Source organism: Labeo rohita, chromosome 16 (assembly GCF_022985175.1).
Source record: "Labeo rohita strain BAU-BD-2019 chromosome 16, IGBB_LRoh.1.0, whole genome shotgun sequence".
In the NCBI taxonomy this organism is placed as follows: Eukaryota; Metazoa; Chordata; class Actinopteri; order Cypriniformes; family Cyprinidae; genus Labeo; species Labeo rohita.
In genome coordinates this window covers 2,005,684-2,026,728 of record NC_066884.1, presented here as the reverse complement: position 1 = coordinate 2,026,728, position 21,045 = coordinate 2,005,684, and the positions used below count along the sequence as shown (strand labels likewise).

At 30.8% G+C, this 21,045-nt stretch overlaps 1 protein-coding gene across 2 annotated transcripts in view; it reads right to left on the bottom strand.

The window, feature by feature from the left end:
* Positions 1-1,610: 1,610 nt before the first annotated feature.
* Positions 1,611-21,045, bottom strand: part of spire1b (spire-type actin nucleation factor 1b) — a 32,194-nt gene continuing 12,759 nt past the window's right edge. Inside the window, exons 4-17 of one of the 2 annotated variants that reach the window (XM_051130651.1) lie at positions 18,512-18,637; positions 13,299-13,373; positions 10,806-10,970; positions 8,928-9,014; positions 8,633-8,762; positions 8,178-8,219; positions 6,878-7,026; positions 6,702-6,795; positions 5,533-5,675; positions 5,186-5,323; positions 3,188-3,258; positions 3,040-3,067; positions 2,705-2,853; positions 1,611-2,627 (exon numbers count right to left, since the gene is read on the bottom strand). In XM_051130651.1, coding sequence (XP_050986608.1) covers positions 2,369-2,627; positions 2,705-2,853; positions 3,040-3,067; positions 3,188-3,258; positions 5,186-5,323; positions 5,533-5,675; positions 6,702-6,795; positions 6,878-7,026; positions 8,178-8,219; positions 8,633-8,762; positions 8,928-9,014; positions 10,806-10,970; positions 13,299-13,373; positions 18,512-18,637 — 1,656 coding nt within the window. In that variant the 3' untranslated portion in view covers positions 1,611-2,368. The remainder of the gene's footprint in view (positions 2,628-2,704; positions 2,854-3,039; positions 3,068-3,187; positions 3,259-5,185; positions 5,324-5,532; positions 5,676-6,701; positions 6,796-6,877; positions 7,027-8,177; positions 8,220-8,632; positions 8,763-8,927; positions 9,015-10,805; positions 10,971-13,298; positions 13,374-18,511; positions 18,638-21,045) is intronic. The other variant, XM_051130652.1, reaches the window with a different exon arrangement.

The window sequence follows — 21,045 nt, the reverse complement described above, 5'->3', positions numbered from 1 at the left end:
AAATCTCACCTAGATATGAGTAACGTGAGCTGTACAAATATATACACAATATGAAAGTCACAAATAAAAAACAATATCTAACAGGATCCACATAATGTGGTTTGAACGATCAGCTCACTGGTTTTCAGCTTCTGCGCTGAGTGATGTATTTGTGCTTATTGTTTTAATATGACCGTATGTCCATGAATGCCACACGCAGAATATATTTCAGACATTTAACGTACACATTTAAAGTCATGAACTTTTTTGCATGTTCCTGGTGTTATTTTGAATAAGGTCCCGGTCCTATATTTTTCCAGTTATTTATATTTTAAGTCACAAGACAAGGTAGGATTGTAAAACTACTTAATATTCAATATGTCCAGCCATAACGTCATATTACGGAAGTATAACAGATTGTGAACGTGATTTCACGTTGACTTCATCAACTACATCACCTCCCTGTATGAAGACAGCAAATGTAGGCTTCTCACATTGCGATTAACCCTGGATTATCATTATTCAAAAATTGACTCAGAGTAGACTCAAATTCAAGTGTGAAAAGCCCTAGTAAATCATAATGTTTATGAGTTAAGGTGCTGTCGTTTTGCGGCAAAATCCAGTTATTTCAATAGGAAACCGCGCGATCGGGTTTCGCGTTTCCCACGCATATTTCGCTCATATTTACTAAGCCCCGCACATGGCAGAAAAACAAAAACTTACTTATTCGTTCCATCATTTTAATGTGTTTAGTAAATAGTGGCCACATTGTATTAAATTCACGTTCCATATCTGAACAAAAAATAAAGGGCAATTGCAACTTTTTATCTCGCAATTCTGACTTTACAAATTGCAATAGCACATTTTTTCTTAGAATTGTGAGACATAAACTCGCAATTCTGAGAAATGAATTCAGAATTGCGAAATATATAATCACAATTCTGACATTTTCTCTCAGAATTTTAAGTTCTTATCTCACAATTGTGACTTTTTTCTCTTTATAACATAATTGCAAGTTATTAAGTCAGAATTGTCTTCCACCCCCCAAACTTGGACTTCATAATTCATAATTGTGAGTTTATCTTTTACAATTCTGAGAAAGAAAGAATTGTGAGAAAAAAGATCAGAATTGCGAGTTTTATCTCGAGTTTATATCACGCAATTCTGAGAAAAAATTCAGAATTTTGAGTTTATATTCTGACAAAAATTCTGACTTAATTTCTCAGAATTACAAGTTTATATCTCATAATTGTGACTTTTTTCTCTTTGTAACGCACAATTACAAGTTAAGTCAGAATAGTTTTTTACGCTCAAAATTGGACTTTATAACTTATATCACAATTCTGAGAAAAAAGATTAAAATTGTGAGTTTTTATCTCTCATTTCTGAGTTTGTATCACGCAATTCTGAGAAAAAAGTCAAAATTGTGAGTCACAATTGTGACTTAATTTCTCAGAATTACAAGTTAATATCTCACAATTGTGACTTTTTTCTCTTTATAACATACAATTGCAAGTCATTAAGTCAGAATTGTCAAAAGGAGGGAACAAATTAGTACAACGTGTCCACAATTTTATAAAACAAAGTTACAAATTAACAAGTCTTATAAAATACAAATTCTTATTATAAAATGGATAGTTCCGGTCCTTGATTCTGATTGGTTGAGCCACGTTCTAAGCTGTTGTAAATTATTCTACAAAGGTACACCTTTGTTTACATCTGTGCGTTGCTCGGCAACCACTTTGTTGCAACCAAAACCGTTTTTAAGGAACTACATTGTTTGCCGGAAGAATAATGTTTTTATTAATATCATTACACTTAATTTGCTGTTTTATTTTGTGAAACCTTACTACGTATATGGAATAACCATTTTATAAAAGCAATAAGCCCAGTGAAGCTGTGATTTACAGTGAATCTGCTTTGTGTCGTGCCTAACAACGCCCCTTGGCTGTTATAAATTCACCGTAAACCACAGCTTCTTGGGGCTTATTGCTTTATTTAATTAAAATGAGGGAACATCATAATAAAACAAAGGAACGAATAAATACATTGTTGCGTCGTGTTTCATATGTCACGTGCAGGTCTCTGTACATCAAGTTCGTCACATGAATTTGCCATGCTGACCAAGAGAAAGCTGCTTTGTTTGAAGTGCCTTATGTGTAAACAGTGCTGTTGACAATGGACAGTGTCATTACTGGCTGTTAAATTTCGCTGAATTTTCACTAATGTAACCAACATCTTCACAGGACAGAACAGAAAACAACCCATGTGTTTGTCTGTGTGGAAGAACTGCTACACATCCATAAGAGTTTATTGGCCCTGTATGTCACATCTGACAGACCCGTCCTAATCTATACTACAACAACATCTGCTCCAGATCCATCGGCGTCTAAACCTCATTGATAGTTCTCTCCGACGGCCGGTATTCTGCGCCCTTCTCCGACGCCATGATGAAGGACTGAGTCTTGCGCTTCAAGCGCGCTCGCTTGTTGGCCAGAGACAGGCTGTGCTTGCTTGAAGCAATAATGTCGGTGATGAACTTCTTGCAGTCGACGCAAACCTCCATGGTGTTCCAGTCTTCCATCAGCTCCTTCGGGAGATCCATTTCCTCCTGAGACGAGGACGACTGACGCGTGTGCTTAGACAATCTTAGAAAAACGGGAGAACAGAGGGTGAATAAAAACATCAGAGCGGTGGAGATGTGCCCTGTGCTGGGTTGTCGTACCTGGACATTGTGCGCTGCAGGCTGGGTCGATGGTGGCTCGTGCTGGGCTTCTCTGGCTTGTGGCCGGACGAGTCCCGTTTCAAAGTGGACGTGGACGGACCCAGAGAGTAAATGGGGAGACTGCCATAAGGCTTTGATGGCAGGCGCATCTAAAGCAACAGAAAAAGACTGTTATGTGCAGAAAATTAAATGAACTCCATTTCCTGGAGAACAGAACGAACCGAACACGATGAGATTTGCTCTGGAAATGGAGTCACGATGAACTCTCCAAAAATAACATAAGATATTTAATGAAGTTATGTGAACATAAAGTGGTTGAACTGATCATGACTTACTTTTTTACAGCATTGTGAACACACAGGCCTGCAAAAATCAAGAAAAGGATGATGCAGCATTGGTGCTTTTGTCTTGGTTTCTATTTGTAACATCTAAAATCCTTGAAACAAGCAACACTAAAATGTTGAATGGCAGGTTATTTATTACCTTTTACAAAACTGACAGGTGTACGACCAGGTAAAGAAGGAAAACCGTTTCGTTCGGCAGCAGAAGCACAGCTGTGAAATGAGAAATACAGTCTCGATATGCACAATATATATTTGAAATTATATTTGATGCAAAAAAGCTAAATGAATATGGCAATAACTTATAAAACACTTTATATTAGTCAATAAAGTTTCCTTTAGCTTTAATAAAATATATGCAATAAACACTGTTCAAAAGGTTTTTTTTATTTTTATAACAAAAAAGAGTAAAAACATCCTCATTACATCATCAAAAGCATCAATACTCTTCTTTAGTGTCACATGATCCTTCAGAAATTCTAGAAATAGAAATCATTCTATCTAGCCGAGCCCAGCAACTAGAATCATGCTAGCAAAATGCTATTAACTTGTTAATAATGCTAGAAACATGCTAATCATGCTATAAACATACTAACAACATGCTAATCATGCTAAAACATGCTAACAACATGTTAGTGACATGCTAATAATGCTAAAATCATGCTAGCAACATGTTAGCAACTTGTTAATCATGTCAGAAACATGCTAGTGACACACTAGTCATGAGAGCAACATGCTAGTAATGTGCTAATCATTCTAGAAACATGCTACCAACATGCTAATCAAGCTAAAACATGTTAAAAATGTGCTAGCCACATACCAATAATGCTAGTAACATGTTAGTGACTTGTTAATCATGTCAGAAACATGCTAGTGACACACAAATCAAGCTAAAAATCATGCTAACAACATGCTAGTAATGTGCTAATCATGCTAGAAACATGCTACCATCATACTAATCATTCTAGAAATATGCTAACAATATCCTAGTAACATGTTAATCATGCTAGCAACAGGCTAGCAACATGCTAGTAACTTGCTAATCATGCTAGCAACATGTTAATCATTCTAGAAACATGCTAACAACATGCTAATCAAGCTAAAACATGCTAGCCACATACTAATCATACTAGTAACGTGTTGATGACTTGCTAGTCATGTTAGAAACATGCTAGCAACATGCTAATCATGCTAACAACATGTAAGCAACATGCCAGTCATGTTAGAAAACATACTAGTAACTGGCTAATCATGCTAGCAACATGTTAATCATTCTAGAAACATGCTAAAAACATGCTAATCAAGCTAAAACATGCTAGCCACATACCAATCATGCTAGTAACGTGTTGCTGACTTGCTAATCATGTTAGAAACATGCTAGCAACATGCTAATCATGGTAACAGCATGTAAGCAACATGCTAGTAACATGCTAGTCATGTTAGAAAACATACTAGTAACTGGCTAATCATGCTAGCAACATGTTAATCATTCTAGAAACATGCTAAAAACATGCTAATCAAGCTAAAACATGCTAGCCACATACCAATCATGCTAGTAACGTGTTGCTGACTTGCTAATCATGTTAGAAACATGCTAGCAACATGCTAATCATGGTAACAGCATGTAAGCAACATGCTAGTAACATGCTAGTCATGTTAGAAAACATACTAGTAACTGGCTAATCATGCTAGCAACATGTTAATCATTCTAGAAACATGCTAATAACATGATAATCAAGCTAAAACATGTTAAAAAATGCTAGCCACATACCAATCATGCTAGTAACGTGTTGGTGACTTTGCTAATCATGTTAGAAACATGCTAGCAACATGCTAATCATGTTAACAACATGTAAGCAACATGCTAGTAACATGCCAGTCATGTTAGAAAACATACTAGTAACTGGCTAATCATGCTAGCAACATAATAGTAACGTCAACCATGCTAGTAACATGCTAACAACATACTATATCTATCTATATTTCTATCTGAAAGACTGCATTGCCTTTAAAACATTCAAGTTTTAAGCTTTAAAACTACTTTAAACTTTAAACTCTATTTCGGACTGAAACTTTTAAACTTTTAAAACTATTAAAATCTTTTAAAATGGTTGCTCTAAATAATGAAAGCTGTTCCCACCTTCCCCTTCTTCATGGCATTGTAGATCTCTTTATACTGCTGAAACTTCTCCAGTTCGGCTTTGACCAAAACCTGCCGAATGTGCATCACTTCCTCCACCGTCAGAGCCAGACACTCCACCGGGAAACAAAACTCCTCCTGTGAAGCAGAATGAAAAAGAAGTATAGCCATAATTTTTCACTTAAAAAAACAACAATGTATTTATTAACTTTAACTCAAGATGCAACTGTAAATTGACGAGGCCTCTAATGTTGGTTTATGCTAATGACTTATAGCTTATGACTGAGAATTGTCTAGTAGGAAGACAGCCATAATTTGTAAATATTGCCAGTTACATTCTCACTTACTAAGGATTTTGAACTGTGTCTGGAGGGCGGCAGGAAGTGGCGCACACTGGTGGGCGTTTCTTTCTCAATGGAGTGGCGGCGCTGGGCGGGCTGACGTCTCTCTGGCTGCGGCGTGGACGAGATGGGCAGGAACATGGGTGGAGCTAAGAGAGAGGACGATAGGGACTCAATATTTATCAATGTTATCAATAAAATTGAGAGCAACTGGCAGGCACTGCATTATGAAACAAATCACATCAGACACTGGATGTAAATGACCTCTAGTGTCACTGTGAATAGCTATCAGTGAGAATAATGGTCTTAAATAAACATGCTTTAGTTTCTTGAATGAGCTTTTCAGTTTTCATTTTTAAGTTTTGTTTATATTCAAAATATATTAGAGTTAATCTATTTTTATTTCAGTTTTAGTAATTATGCACTTCAACTTCAAACTTATTTTATTTTAGTTAGTTGTCGAGATAAAATTTCTATTTTGTTTATTTACGTTTATATTTTTACATTTTCATTTATATTTTAGTAGCTTTATTATGTGCTTTTGTATTTTTTAAAAATGTTTATATTTAGCTTTAATCTATTTTAATTTAGTTTTAGTCATTACAATGTTTCAACTTCAATTTCTTATTTCAGATAGTTGCCAAAGCGACATTTAATTTTTTTCTAAGTTTAAGTTCATCTAATATTTTTATTTTATTTTAGCTTAATTTCAATTACCAAGAAAACATTTGAATCGTTTAGAACTAAAATAAATTAAAAACATTAAATTAAATTATAAAAAAGTAAATAATATAAGTAAATAAAAAGTAAAAAAAAAAAATAATTTTATATATTTTTAAAATAATTTTAGTTTGACTAAACTTATACAGATAAAGAGTATGGGACATGAAACTGAGTTTAGTACACTAGTTACCATGAATAACAGTCAAATATACAGTTTAGCACTATTATCACTATTATAAAAGTATATATATATATGTATATATATATATATATATACACACACACACATATATATGAATGACTAATGCTATGACTAACCAATTACAATAAAATATTCCAGAGAGCTATGTATTAAAATATTAGTTTTAAAAATAAAAATAATGCAAGCAAAAAAAAAAAAGTTTTTGTCATAAACATAAAAAATAAATAAATGTGCATCAGGATTGACTCACTTTTTTTTCCCAGGACGGATTCTGGCGACGTGTCGTCCACCATAGACGTAGAGATGCTGGAGCAGCTGGCTGACCTTTGACCTATGGTCTCGTCCTGAACCAGATAACACACCACTGAAGATAACCGGCTTACAAAACAGTTATATGGCCAAACAAATGTGGTCAAAATTCCTCACATCTGAATCAGAGCTGTCCAGTTCAGCCAGAGTCGGTGCTTGAAGCCTTTTCCTCTGAAACCCGCCAGAGCCGTTCTGCTGAAGCGACACGCCATTGGCCAACGACAGTGTGCTGGAGGCCTTCCTAGCCCCATCTGAGGAGGAAACATCTACAAAACAGCACAAAACAGTTACATAAAGAGTACTTCTTTTCATCATTAAAAACGTTTGGCACTGCCTTTTTGGTTTTTGATATTTTGATAAGTGCATATATATGTGTTTTATATTTTATTTTTTTCATGGTTTTGCATTTCTACTATCTTACTGTAAAATGTGAGATGCACTAAATATATAGAAATTGTGAGATTTGATCAGGTCCTAAAATACAGCACTACCAGAGTCAATAGAAACTGTATAATCAGCACAATCTGCTTGTCATTTGTACATGATGTTAGAAGTGTTTTTCTGCATTAGCAGTGAGTCACAGGTGTCAGAAACAGAACAAACACGAGCACATGAAACGTCACCACACACATGACACCACAGATGAGAGCCGTGAATGAACGTGTGACGTAATCACAGAATATCAAACACCATCATATCACTGTTCTTTTTAACTTGCTATTCATCAAAGAATCCTGAAAAAAAAAATTATAAATCTGCATATTAGAATGATTTCTGAAGGATCATGTGACACTTAAGACTGGAGTAACAGCTGATGAAAATTCAGCTTTACAGCACAGGAATAAATTCTATTTTAAAGTATATTAAAATAAAAAACATTCTTTTGTATTGTAATAACATTTTGCAATATTACTGTTTTTTTCTGTATTTTTGATCAAATAAATGCAGTCTTGATGAGCGTAAGAGACTTCTTTTAAAAACATTACAAGTCTTACTGATCGGCAGTGTACAGTATATTACATTTGCATAGGGGATCAGTCAACACATCACATGTATAAAAATTCATGTGAATCAATATCTTGTATTTACCGAGTTGCATAATTGATCTACTTTCCCTTGGGCATGTTTCTATAATCATCAATCAAATAATAATAATAATAAAGTGTTAAAGATGACATCAAAATGGATTTTAAATTGGTCACATTTCATTTGAGGGTCTATTTAACACATGTTTGAAAAAATGAATTAAATCTAATAAACTGAGTAATATGTAACACATGCAAATTTAAGTCATTTTAAATAATACATTTACAAATTTAAAGGACCCTCAAATGAACGGCTTCCAGTGTAACAGATGAAATGACAGAAAACTAAGCTGTAAATCACCACAGACGGCACTTATGCATCACGGCTTTACCTGATGAATCAAAACTCTGAGACATGCTAAGAGGCCGAATGACTGCAAGAAAACAGGCAAGGATTTAGATTCACAACAGCAGATCATTCATTCAATAATTCTTGTGTACACTGGTTACAGCCAGATATTTCACTCATTTTCATCATACGCGGATGGACTAAATAATACGAGACGGTCGTGATAATATCAGCCATGTATGAAGCGGATATACGCCACACACAGAAGCTGGTGCTTGTGTGGCTGCTGCGTTGCAATCAGAGCAAATGTCAAGACGGGTTTGTTTCTGTGATTGTTCATCTCAATTGAACATCACCAAGTCTGATTACAACATCGAGCTGTGAGCGTGTGCAGTGACCTTCATACATGATCCATGATGCACATTCACTCTAAACGACCTTATCTCGTAAATGCACGTATCGTATAGTCCTGTAGGCGTTTGCGTGTTAAAGCCTCACCAAATCGACTTCTACGGATCATATCGGGCGACACGGGCCTCAGCTTCCTCTCTGATTTGATCTCCTCCAGAATGCGTTCATGCAGGCTGGGAGGGCGTTCGGCCTGCGGTTTGAGTTTACGTGCCGCCACCTGAAATCACGCACATATCATGAAGCATTTTGGAAAGAGTTGCATGACTAAATTTCATTTATCTTATCACAAGAATCATGCACTAACACATTGGAGACAGCACATGCAATTTAATCTCAGTGAATCTCCTCCTAAGCGCGTATGAAGTGAATAATCATCACTTACGGGGTTGAGTGGGGGTCTGGACCTGATAAACTCCAGTATGACCTCATGAGCGCTCTTCTTTAATCTGGGAGGAATATCTCCATTCACCTGAGAGAGAAAGAGACAGACAGAAAACTGAACATCACCACAAAATTATCCAGTGGGGAAAAACAGATCTAACGGGACATTTTATGCAATTTTACAGTAAATTACTGTTAAATGTGCAGATTTTGGAAATAAAAACAATCTTATAGTTTAACATTTTATAATTTACAGTGAAAAACTGACCACATTCCCACATTTCCCTGTGTGACACTTGATGGTATTTTGTTTGAATAATCATGTTTTTGCTATTAATTATGTACATTAGGGTTTTGTTAGATCTTAAGTTGTTTAATTAATGTTTAGTAATGTTTATAGTGTCATGTGTTTTGTTTTTCTTGTTTTACACTACCAGTCAAAAGATATGATTTTTAATGTTTTTTAAAGAAGTCTCTTCTGCTCACCAAGCACAGCAAAAAAAGTAACATTTTGAAATATTTTTACTGTTTTCTATTTGAATATATTTTAAAATGTAATGTATTTCTGTGATCAAAAATAAATTTTCAGTATTATTACTCCAGTCTTCAGTGTCACATGATCCTTCAGACTGTCCAAAAAAACATTTATTATTATTATTATTATTATTATTATTATTATTATCAATATTTAAAACAATTGAGTGTATTTTTTAGGATGTTAGGATGAATAGAAAGATCCACAAATCAGAATTTATCTGAAATAAAAAGTGTTTGTAACATTATACACTACACCACTCAAAAGCTCAGTCAGTAATTGTTTTTTTTTAGGAAAGAAATGATAGAAATTAATACAAATTACTACTTTTATTTAGCAAGGATGCTTTAAAATGATCAAAAGGATTCTTTGATTATATATTTAAAATAAAAAGCTTTTGTAACATTATACACTATACCATTTAAAAGCTTGGAGTCAGTAAATATATTTTTTTGATGATAAAGACATTTATAATGTCACAAAAGATTTCTATTTTTAGATAAATTACTTCCGAAGTTTCTATTCAAAAAAGAAACCTGACAAAATTCTACTCAGCTGTTTTCAGCAAAATAATAATAATAAATGCTTTTTGAGCAAATCAAATTATTAGAATGATTTCTGAAGAAACATGTGACTGGAGTAATGATGCTAAAAATTCAGCTTTGAAATCTTTGTTATTTTAAATAGTAAAAATATTTCAGAATTTTACTGTTTTTGTACTTTGGATCAAATTATGAAAAAAAAAGTTCAAAAACTTTTGACTGGTAGTACGGGTACCAAATAGATTTTATTACCGTAGATTAAATATAAACATTTAATCATTTTTCCCCATAAATTTAAGCTAAAGTTAACCTAAAATGTTGCTGCTGCTTTTAATAGCAAACTTCAATGTAGCAGAGACTCATTTTTCCTGTAAATATCATTAAACCCCTTGTAATTGGAGCCACTGTTTATCAGTATAGTTTAGATATATTTCATGTCATGAACAAGCAATTGATATTTTGTTTAACAATTAATATTTATTTTAAATGCAACTTCTGAAACGTTTTGGATCTTTGATAATTAAGTTAACATGTACAGTAGTTTACATGCCTCAAACAAATTTGATGCCATAAACCTATTTTTGTGCAATATTTTTGTCGCTCAAAAAGCAGACTAAGGCATGAGGTCATGGGTTTGATTTCAAGTGAATGCATGAACTTAGTATAATGTATACCATGAATGCAATGCAAGTCACTTTGGATAAAAACATCCATCAAATGCATAAATGTGAATGTAGTGTAAATGAAATATACTTTTACAAATTGACTGCATGATATTAAAATGAACTGGTTCGAAGCTCACCATGACCTTGCGTAGCTTGTAGCGTTTGGAGCGGATGTCGTCCATGAGCATCTCGTACGGCGTGAGCTGGAACTCGATGGGCAGCGGGTTATACTGCCGCTCCTGCACCTTCTTTAACTTCACACCGTTCCTCAGATCTCGCATCACCTGCACCCACAGCCACGCCTGAACACAACAAACAAACATTAGATACATTAGACGGATGGAGATGAAATATTCCAGGGAATGCATGAACTTGATAAAATGTATCATTTTCATTTACGTGTCTTTTTAAGTATCAACATCCAAGCTAACAACTCTTTTCTGAGAATTTGCTAATGTATCCATTACATTATGAAAACATTATTTCTGATGTTCAAAATGACTAAAATTCTATGTGTTCTAAAAGCTTCCATTTTACCATTTTGCAAACATTTGGGAATGTTACTTTTAAATGTTTTCTGAACATTCTAAAACAAACAGTAACATTTCAACTAGATGAGTAAAGCTTGAGAACAAACTTTAAGTTGGCTTGAGAAAGCCTAGCCTGAAAGTTTGAAGCAGTTGTAAAAGTATAAAAGTAGCTAGCATAATTAAACACATTGCTTACATGATTTAACATGTTGTTAACATGTTTTAGCATGATTATCTTGTTGCTTGTATTTTATAGGCTGATTACAATGTTGTTAGCATGACTAGCATGTTGTTGGCATAATTTGCAAGTTACTAGAATGTTAGCATGATTAGCAAGTTATTAGCATGTTTCTAGCCGGATTAGCATGTTGATAGCATGTTTCTAACATGGCTAACATGTTACTAGCTTGTTGTTAACATGTTGCAAGCATGATTAGCAAGTTACTAGCATGTTGCTAGCATGATTAGCAAGTTACTAGCATTTCGCTAGCACGATTAGCATGTTACTAGCACGTTGCTAGCACAATTAGCATATTAGTAACATGTTGCTAGCATGATTAGCATGTTAATAGCATGTTACTAGCACACAATTAGCATGTTTCTAGCATGTTGTTAACATGTTTCTAACATGATTAGCATGCTGCTACCATGATTAGCAAGTTACTAGCATGTTGCTAGCATGATTAGCATATTACTAACATGTTGTTAACATGTTTCTAACACGATTAGCATGTTACTAGCATGTTTCTAGCATGATTACCAAGTTACTAGCATGTTGTTAACATTTTTGTAACATGATTAGCATTTGCTACTAGCATGTTGCTAACATGATTAACAAGTTGCTAACATGATTAACAAGTTACTAGCATGTTGTTAGCATGTTTCTAACATGATTAGCATGTTACTAGCATGTTTCTAGCATGATTAGCATGTTATTAGCATGTTGCTAACATGATTAACAAGTTACTAGCATGTTGTTAGCATGATTAACAAGTTACTAGCATGTTGCTAACATGACTAACAAGTTACTAGCATGTTAGCATGTTTCTAACATGATTAGCATATTACTAGCATGTTTCTAGCATGATTAGCAAGTTACTAGCATGTTGTTAGCATGTTTGTAACATGATTAGCATGCTACTAGCATGTTGCTAACATGGTTAACAAGTTACTAGCATGTTGTTAGCATGTTTCTAACATGATTAGCATGTTACTAGCATGTTGTTAGCATGTTTCTAACATGATTAACATGTTACTAACATGTTGTTAGCATGTTTGTAACATGATTAGCATGCTACTAGCATGTTGCTAACATGATTAACAAGTTACTAGCATGTTGTTAGCATGTTTCTAACATGATTAGCATGTTACTAGCATGTTTCTAGTATGATTAGCAAGTTACTAGCATGTTGTTAACATGTTTGTAACATGATTAGCATGCTACTAGCATGTTTCTAACATGATTAACAAGTTACTAGCATGTTGTTAACATGTTTCTAACATGATTAGCATGTTACTAGCATGTTGTTAGCATGTTTGTAACATGATTAGCATGTTACTAGCATGTTGTTAGCATGTTTGTAACATGATTAGCATGCTACTAGCATGTTGCTAACATGATTAACAAGTTACTAGCATGTTGTTAGCATGTTTGTAACATGATTAGCATGCTACTAGCATGTTGTTAACATGATTAACAAGTTACTAGCATGTTGTTACCATGTTTCTAACATGATTAGCATGTTACTAGCATGTTTCTAGTATGATTAGAAAGTTACTAGCATGTTGTTAGCATGTTTGTAACATGATTAGCAAGTTACTAGCATGTTGCTAGCATGATTAGCATGTTATGACAAACATTTCAGATGTTCAAAAGTTTCAAAGCTGAATAATGAAACACACTCAGTTCAGCTGTAAAGAAGCTCTACAGAAGACAATAGTGTCGTTATCCAGCTCAGTTCAAGTTTTGTCCTCATTTGATGTGTCAGTGAAGTCAAACTGATAATAGTTCTGAATATGAATTGTCTTTTAAACTAAATTGGATGAGGAACAAACAAAGCCAATCAAACGTCTCCGTTCTTTGCATGGCAGGTCACTTACCCAATCAGCATTCTGCAGCTCGTTTAGCTCCCTGCCAGGTTCGTCAACGGTGTCGCCCTCCATCTTACGCAGATTCTGTCCAATCGGAGCGAGACACAGCATTTCAGAGAACAGCTGAGTCGAGCAGAAACCTCTAGAATCTATAGATGCGGCAGTACAGTACAGTCACTGCAGCTGCTGCATGTGAGCGAGTCTATTATTACACCCGATAATTAGATGAATCTCACCAAAGCTGTCAAGAACACGTGCAGGTCTTATTTCACCCCAAAATCAAAAGAAGGAAATAAGAAAATTACATTTTGCATAATCAACATGAAGCCTGTTTTAAGATTTGTTTGCATTGTGACATTTTCCTGACAAGTATTGCCTTATATTAATATTATATATAACATTAAAAACTAAAATGACTGAAATTAAAAAAAAAAACTAAAAATAAATGAATCCTAAATAGTAATATTAAAATAAGTAATTAAAAAACAAGTAAAATGATAAAACACATGACACTGAATTACTAAAAATTAAACTGAAATTAAAAATGAAAACTGAAAACATTAAAATAAAAGCTAATATTAAATAAAAGCTCAAAATATTAATATAAACTGATAGTATATAGACAATACAAAAATAACTTTATAAACTTATAAAAAAATACAATTACTAAATAAAAACTAAAACTGAAAACTTGAAATCAAAAGAAAGAAATATTTTATTTTCCTGACTAATGATTAATGCTATTTGCAGATGCACATTTGTTTTTTGTTTATGAATTTACAAAGTAATGAATTTATAGGTGAGATGAATAAAGGAAAATATATATTTTTTGCTATATTAACAGTGATTTTCCACTGTTTTACTGTTTTAGAACAGCACAACAGACATGTTTAGTTGTCATTTTAAGTAATTTCCTAGAAAATATGACAATATAAAAATAAAATAGAATTCAAAATATAAAAAAAACTGGAAATAACTGATATAAATATTATATATAATATTAAAAACTAAAATAACTAAGTATAAATAAAAAACAAAAAACAAATAAAAGTAAATTAATACTAAATACTAATATTAAAATAAGTAATAAAAATGATAAAAACATGACAAAATTACTAAAAATTTAACTGAAATTAAAAAAAAATGAAAGGATTAAAATAAAAGCTAAGTCAAAAAATTATAAATATAATTTTTGATAGTATATAAACAATACAAAAAAAATGCAATTACTAACTGGAAATAAAAACTAAAACTGAAATAAAAACATCAAAATTAAAAGAAAGAAATATTTTATTTTCCTATATTTTATAATCAATATAAAAATAAAATATAATTCAAAATATAAATAAACCTGGAAATAACTGATATAAATATTATATATAATATTAAAAACTAAAATGACTAACTATAAATAAAAAATGAATAAAAAGGAAATAAAAGTAAATTAATACTAAATAGTAATATTAAAATAAGTAATAACAAATGATAAAAACATGACAAAATTACTAAAAATTTAACTGAAATAAAAAAAATGAAAGCATTAAAATAAAAAACTAAGCTAAGTCAAAAAATTATAAATATAATTTTTGATAGTATATAAACAATACAAAAAAAAAAAATGCAATTACTAACTGGAAATAAAAACTAAAACTGAAATAAAAACATCAAAATTAAAAAATAAAAACTAAAACTGAAATAAAAACATCAAAATTAAAAGAAAGAAATATTTTATTTTCCTATATTTTATAATCAATATAAAAATAAAATATAATTCAAAATATAAATAAACCTGGAAATAACTGATATAAATATTATATATAATATTAAAAACTAAAATGACTAACTATAAATAAAAAATGAATAAAAAGGAAATAAAAGTAAATTAATACTAAATAGTAATATTAAAATAAGTAATAAAAAATGATAAAAACATGACAAAATTACTAAAAATTTAACTGAAATAAAAAAAATGAAAGCATTAAAATAAAAGCTAAGTCAAAAAATTATAAATATAATTTTTGATAGTATATAAACAATACAAAAAAAAATGCAATTACTAACTGGAAATAAAAACTAAAACTGAAATAAAAACATCAAAATTAAAAGAAAGAAATATTTTATTTTCCTATATTTTATAATCAATATAAAAATAAAATATAATTCAAAATATAAATAAACCTGGTAATAACTGATATAAATATACATATAATATTAAAAACTAAAATGACTAACTATAAATAAAAAATAAATAAAAAGGAAATAAAAGTAAATTAATACTAAATAGTAATATTAAAATAACTAATAAAAAAACTAATTAAACAATAAAGACATGACAGACTTACTTTAAACGACTAAAAATTAAACTGAAATAAAAAAATGAAAGTTAAAATATTAATATAAACTATGATAGTGTACAAACAATACACAAATAAAATAAAATAAAAAATGCAATTACTAACTGGAAATAAAAACTAAAACCGAAATAAAAACATCAAAATTAAAAGAAAGAAATATTCATATTTATTAATATTTTCCTGACTAATGATTAATGCCATTTGCAGATGCATATTTGTTTTTTTTTTTTATAAATTTATAAATTTAAAAACTAATGAATTCACAGGTGAGATAAAATAGGAGAAAGTATATATATATATTTTGCTCTAATAAGTGTGATTTTCCACCAATTTACCTTTAAAACAAAGAACAGAACAACAGAACCTCCTCATATTTACTTATCATACATGTTCAGTTTTGTCATTTTATTTGAAGTCATTTCCCCCTGCAGCTGAGCCCAAACGGTGGCGTCATTATTTGGTTTGGAAATAAAAGGCTTTAGAGTAGGGTAACAGTAAACCCTCATGGGAGTGAGCACAGAGGGGGACAGTTTGTGAAGGAGGAGTGGCTCTTCTCATCTTACACTCAAAACACCATAAAGAGGTGCTGTAGAGCCACAGAAGACACAGATTTTCCTGTGAAATACAGTAGAAGATGGTTCTGTGTGAATGCATGAGACATTTTAATGTGGAGACACTCTGAACACATTTTTGGTCACTGTATGCCAACACAGAGCTGACACTATTAGCCCAAAGCACATAAACAATGCTGTCACCATTAGGACATCTGTAATTTTGTTTTTCATGTTCACTGTCCATCCTCTCTCAAGCCGTTTTTGCTGCTGTGCCTTTAAGACGTCTAAGCAAACACCATTTTTTATGTGAAATGAGATCAGTGGAGAAAAATTAGATAAGATAAAACAAATTTCCATCTCTCCCAGGTCTGGGTATTATGTTTCCTTAGGACAGTTTTATATAAGCCATGTTATTTGGCTGACACGTAATAAAGGGCACAATCAAAGGAAACATGGAAATGTCACTATAACGTCTTAGGTCAAACCAGCAGTAAAACCAGCTGTGACCCTCCTCCATATATGACATCATTTCATTAATTCGATTACAAATCATGTTATGAGAGCAGGAACAAAAACGTCAAAACACAAATCAGGGATGTTATCAATAATATTTTTAAAATCTTTTTAAAATATTTTTGTAAACTGAAATAAAGCTAAAATAAAAAAAGAATTTAGGGTTAATTAAAATTAAAACCATAAAAAAAACTTATTTTCATTAGTTATAATAAAATACACATTAACTGAAAATTAAACTTTTTTTAATGTTTATCTTTTCTGTTTAGTTTAAGCTGAAGTACTAGAAGTAATAGCTAAAACGAATAGCTGTCTAATAACTAAAACTAAAGGTTAAAACTAAAAACTGAAAATATATAGACATTTACAAATTCTGAATAATAATGACAAAAACAGAACAAAATTAATACAATTTTAACTCAATTTTAAATGAATATTAGATGAAAAACTAAAACTGAAATAAAACTAAAACATAAAAAGTAATAAAAAAAATCTAAATGACAAAACCACAAACCACAAAATTACCAAAACTTTATCTAAAATTAAAATATTAAAATAAAAGCTACTTCAAAACAAAGTAGAACTGAACTAAAACTAAAAATGTAATAAAAATAAATATACATAGTAATATAAAAAAAACTAAATACAAAAAAATTCAAACTAAAATGAAACTAAATTAAATTAAACTAAAATAAAAACAAAAAATATATATTTTTGAAAATATAAAAATAAAAGCTAATTCAAACTACCAATACAAACAAATATAACAGTATATAAATAATAACATAAAAAATAACACATTAAACATGTATGAATGTAAATCTACTGGGAGGAGAATGGTATGGATCTCAGGAATATGAAAATAATACATTTAGCTTGATTTTGGCTAAAATGGAAAAGATTATTAGATTAAAAACTAAAGTTACTAACTGGAAATAAAAACTAAAAAAAAAAAAACTAAATAGTAATAAAAAAATTAAAATGACAAAAATGTAAAGCAAAATTACTAAAAAATAAAAAAAAATAATAAAAACTATTAGAACTGAACTTAAACTGAAATGAAGATAAAATAAACTTGTATAGTAAAATTTAAAAAAATACATTTACAACAAAATTGAATTACTAAAAAATAAACTAAAATAAAAACTCTTTTTTTTTAAATATAAAAATAAAAGCTAATTCAAAATATCAAAACAAACAATACCAGTAAATAAATAATACTAAAATAACACATTAAACATGTATTAATGTGAATCTACTGGGAGAAGAATGGTAAGAATCTCAGGAATATAAAAATAATACATTTAGCTTGATCTTGGGATGAAAATTAGAATAAAGTTATTAAAACCTTAACTAAAATGGAAACGAATATTACATGAAAAACTAAAATTACGAACTGGAAATAAAAACTAAATTAAACCTAAATAGTAATAAAAAAAAATATATATATATTAAAAACTAGAACTAAACAAAACAAACTGAAACTGAAATAAAGATAAAATTAACCTATATACTAATATTAAAAAAAAAAACATTTACAAAAAAAAATGTACTAAAAAATAAAATGACTAAAAATAAACTACAATAAAAACAACAAAAAAAATATTTTGAAAATATCAAAATATGAAATAAAAACTAATTCAAATCACCAATACAAACTATGTCAGTATATAAATAATACTAAAATAAGACGTGTAAATGTAAATCCCCTGGGAGGAGAACGGGATGAATCTCAGGAATATAAAAATAACACATTTAGCTTGATTTAGTACTGAAGTGTAACCTGTGTGTGTGCTCTCACCTCTTTGGCGCTCTGAATCTTCTCCAGAAAGGTGCGGAGCTCTTTGGTCTCGGCGTACAGAGCTCGACACACGGCCTGGTAGTGATTGGGCGCGTCTGCCGGCGTGGGCAGGTGAAGGGTGCACAGCTACAGACAGTAAAGCAAAAGAGCAATTCATTCAGTTTCACACTAAAATGAAGTTCACGTTTAATTATTCATCATATAGATGTCCGTGCTGGGAATACACAATGAATGTTTCAAACAGGTCAGGAGAAGACCCATTGATCACTGCTGTAGTGATCTGTAGCGCGGCATACGAGTGTGTCATAAATGAAATAAATGGACAGAAGGTGTGGTGAGTCACATTTGGCTTCATACTGGCAGCAGAACGTCCGTCTGCGGCCCATTAGTGACACAAAAACATCAACAAGGCACTTAAACACACGCTCATAAATGCTCTCACTGTGATCAACGGATCGGAGCAAAAAAATATTCTGTGAATGAATGCACGTGTACCAGAAAAAAATAGCTCAGCCCACACTGGGAGCTTAAGTGCACTGCATTGTGGGATACAGTGTCTCATGCAGTGAGCTCTGGTTATATACTGAACGTCATCCGGATGTATGAACACAGGAAAATAGAAATGACAGCCTATTGAAATCATGAGTACAGCTGCAACAACTAATCTATATATATATAACAAATTTCATTAGTCAAGTCAGTCAGTGATTAGTAAAGGCACTTTAACGTAAAGAAAACACACAAAATGCATGCATATATATGCAAAAAATATATATTCTCATCTGATGTGTCAGTGCAGTTAAACTGATAATATTTCTGAATATTACTGAATATGAATTGACTTATGACTTATATGAATTATAGAAATGAATACTTTTATTTAACAAGGATGCTTTCAATTGATCAAAAGTGATGATAAAGACATGAATAATATTACAAAAGAATTCCATTTCAGATAAATGATGTTCTTCTGAACTTTCTATTCATCAAAGAAACTTTCAAAAAATTCTACTCAGCTGTTTTCAACATAATAATAATAATAATAATAATAATAATAATAATAATAATATAATAATGTTTTTTGAGCAGCAAATCAGAATATTAGATTGATTTCTGAAGGATCATGTTACTGGAGTAATGATGCTAAAAATTCAGCTTTGAAATCACAGGAATAAATTACATTTTAAAATATATTCAGATAGAAAGCAGTTATTTTAAATAGTAAAAATATTTCAAAATTTTACTGCTTTTGCTGTACTTTGGATCAAATAACATTACAAAAAAAAAACATTACAAATCTTACTGTTCAAAAACTTTTGACTAGTAGTGTACATAAATATATACACTACCGTTCAAAAGTTTGGGGTCAGTAAGAAGTCTCTTATGCTCATCAAGGCTGCATTTATTTGATTAAAAATATAGAAAAAAAACAGTAATATTGCAAAATGTTTTTACAATATAAAATAATGTTTTTTATTTTAACATACTTTAAAATAGAATTTATTCCTGTGATGAAAAGCTGAATTTTTATCAGCTGTTACTCCAGTCTTAAGTGTCACATGATCCTTCAGAAATCATTCTAATATGCGGATTTATTATTAGAATGATCAATGTTGGATAATATCAGCAGTTGTGCTGCCAAATATTTTTTGGAACCTGTGATTTTTTTTTCAGGATTCTTTCATGAATAACAAGTTTAAAAAGTACAGTGTTTATTCAAAATATAAATATTTTATAACAATGTAAATTGTTTATTATTAACTTTTAATAAACTTTTAACTATTAATTTAATACATCCTTGGTGAATAAAAGTATTAATTTCTTAAAAAAAACAATAAAAAATTAAAATGTACTGACCCCAAACTTTTGAACGGTAGTGTGTATATATATATATATATATATACGTACACTAATGAAACATTTTTACACATCTTTTTGCATAATGTATGCATTTTTAGTATCCAAAACCACTTAAATACACGTAACAACATCAATCAAATGCAGAGTAACAGTGAAAGGAAGTGCATCAATTTGCATCAAACAACATTTCTTGTTGAAAATTAATTAATTAAGGTTTTAACCCTTTTAACCCTAACTGTCACCTTCCCCTCTGTGGGACGCCTAAGTTTACTTCACCATATTACAAATAAATCCTAATCTAATCATGACAAACTATACATCGTTGGAAAGGTCTAAGACTCCTAAATAAATATTTTACTATATTTTTGTGTTACAATTTATGTAGGAAAAGTAATAGATTAATATATGTCAAGAGTGCAACTTTCTTCGTTGCCTTTTTCCATATCACGCAATATTAGAAATTATATAACTTACAATCTCAAAGTTCATCTTTTGAAAGGCATTTTAAAATCATACACTGCATTACCATGGAAAATGTACATTAAAATCATATTACAAAATGTTTTATAAATGTTTTATAAAAATTTAAATCTGGATAGTGTATTTTTATGTCTGTGTTCAAAAATGGGAGTTAAAGGGTTAAATTAATCAACTGACATCTTTTATAAAACTTT